The following is a 1,865-nucleotide window of genomic DNA, read 5'->3' as shown; positions in this document are numbered from 1 at the left end:
CCTGCTCAGGCTGCTCCTGCTGCTCAGGCTGCTCCTGCTCAGGCTGCTCCTGCTCAGGCTGCTCCTGCTGCTCAGGCTGCTCCTGCTCAGGCTGCTCCTCCTCAGGCTGCTCCTGCTCAGGCTGCTCCTCCTCAGGCTGCTCCTGCTCAGGCTGCTCCTCCTCAGGCTGCTCCTCCTGCAGGCTGCTCCTGCAGGCTGCTCCTGCAGGCTGCTCCTGCTCAGGCTGCTCCTCCTCAGGCTGCTCCTGCAGGCTGCTCCTGCAGCAGCAGCGCTCACAGAGGCCCGTCTGGTTAAAGGAGCAGTAATCAGTGATCTAATCCTCGTAGGCATCAATCAAACCTGCTGTTCTGTAGGACGGCCTCCCTGCCATCACCCTAATGTTTAGCTGCAGGCAGGAAGGTTCTCCAGGAGAGGAGCCAGTGGGTCCATGGTGTTGATCCACCTGATGGAGTCAGGCTGAAGCTGTGATCCTGGGAAACATGGCCGCCGTCCCAGGATCAGCTGCTGCCTCCGTCCATGGCCAGTCCATCCTGCTCAGGAGCTGACCCCCCCCCCATGTCTGGCTCAGTTCATGGTGTCCATGGTCACACCTGCTCTTTTGGTGGCTTTTATTGAGCGCAGAGGAGGTGCTTGTATCCATGGCAACGCTGTGTGGCGCTACGACTACTTCCTGTTAGTCGTAGAGGCACCATGAACTCCACGGACTGTCCAGTTAACTCTTTAAATGTGATCCGTTCAGGATCCAGTGGAAACCTGAAGAATGTTGACCTGGACCACATTCAGTCTGATGGGCGTCTCTGGATGAAGGCTTGTTTCTAGCTGGCAGGTGTGGAACGTTACCTGGAGGTCAGAGCAGCAGCCGTTCATCAGAACTTCTCCTCAAAGCTTTGAAGCTGGGATGTGGGTCAGTTTGATGGAGAGATGCACCGACAGCGCGGTTCCAGTTGGTCCAGCAGGTTCTGCTCACCCTGAACACAGAAACACCAACACCGTTTTTAGGATGTGATCCAATAGAACCCGGCCCCCCTAAACGGACTGAGGTAGGAGGACCGGGCTGGGACCGGAGCGATGGGTGCATCTCTGCCTTCATGGAGCCGATCAGACAGGAAGATGATCCTGAAGGTTCTGCTGGGAGGGAGGTGGTGTGAGATGTTTGTTGGTGTGGAGGTTCTGGGATGGCTGGGTTCTGCAGGGTTCTGAAGTACTGACCTGTGTGGCTGTCTCATCAGGATTCCAACAGGAAAGCTGTGAAAAGGCTGGGGCTGCGGGTAAGATGGTCTGTTCTTCAGGAGACGGTGGAGAGGTTCCACCTGGAGGTCCAGAGTGACCCGGTTCCCTCCTAATTAGAACCTTATTGATCAGATGGAAAGCAGCTTTGATGTTCTGTAGCATTTAGAAATGAAAGACTGAGTAACTTGGACTAGTCTGCTAGTCGACGGGACGTAAAATTTGTTGTCTCTCTTTTCAGCGCAAAGACTGGAGCGACTGAGGAAGGAGCGTCAGAACCAGATCAAATGTAAAAATGTCCAGTGGAAGGAAAGGACGAGCTCCCACTCTGGTACGCCTCCTGCTCCTCTCTGCCGCCTGATTCAGCCGTTTCTAAAATCAAATGTTTTCGGTCAAAGAGGACCTTCCATTTAGGAATTATTACATCTTATTTATAAACTAACTCTTTATTTTCTGTCAGTGTGACGAAGAAACCAGCGGAGTTTATGTTCCTCTGCCATCAGGCCGCCGCGCACCTGCTGCTTAAGGGCTGAACCGTCCACTGGCCCCACCCACTACAGTGTTTGGGACGGCCCCTAATGTGGCGGATCCTCAGCGTGAACAAAAGAGCACGTTAAAGAAACAATCCATTGGACTTT

General features: G+C 54.2%; 1 protein-coding gene across 2 annotated transcripts in view; it reads left to right on the top strand.

Moving 5' to 3' along the window:
• Positions 1-1,865, top strand: part of LOC107103532 (target of rapamycin complex 2 subunit MAPKAP1-like) — a 15,446-nt gene that overhangs the window by 3,563 nt on the left and 10,018 nt on the right. The window contains exons 3-4 of one of the 2 annotated variants that reach the window (XM_015403264.1): positions 1,230-1,268; positions 1,469-1,558. In XM_015403264.1, the coding sequence (XP_015258750.1) occupies positions 1,230-1,268; positions 1,469-1,558 (129 nt within the window). The remainder of the gene's footprint in view (positions 1-1,229; positions 1,269-1,468; positions 1,559-1,865) is intronic. The other variant, XM_015403265.1, reaches the window with a different exon arrangement.

This window comes from Cyprinodon variegatus, unplaced genomic scaffold (assembly GCF_000732505.1).
Source record: "Cyprinodon variegatus isolate N-32 unplaced genomic scaffold, C_variegatus-1.0 Scaffold1475, whole genome shotgun sequence".
Taxonomy (NCBI): Eukaryota; Metazoa; Chordata; class Actinopteri; order Cyprinodontiformes; family Cyprinodontidae; genus Cyprinodon; species Cyprinodon variegatus.
This window is presented reverse-complemented; position numbering and strand designations above follow the sequence as displayed.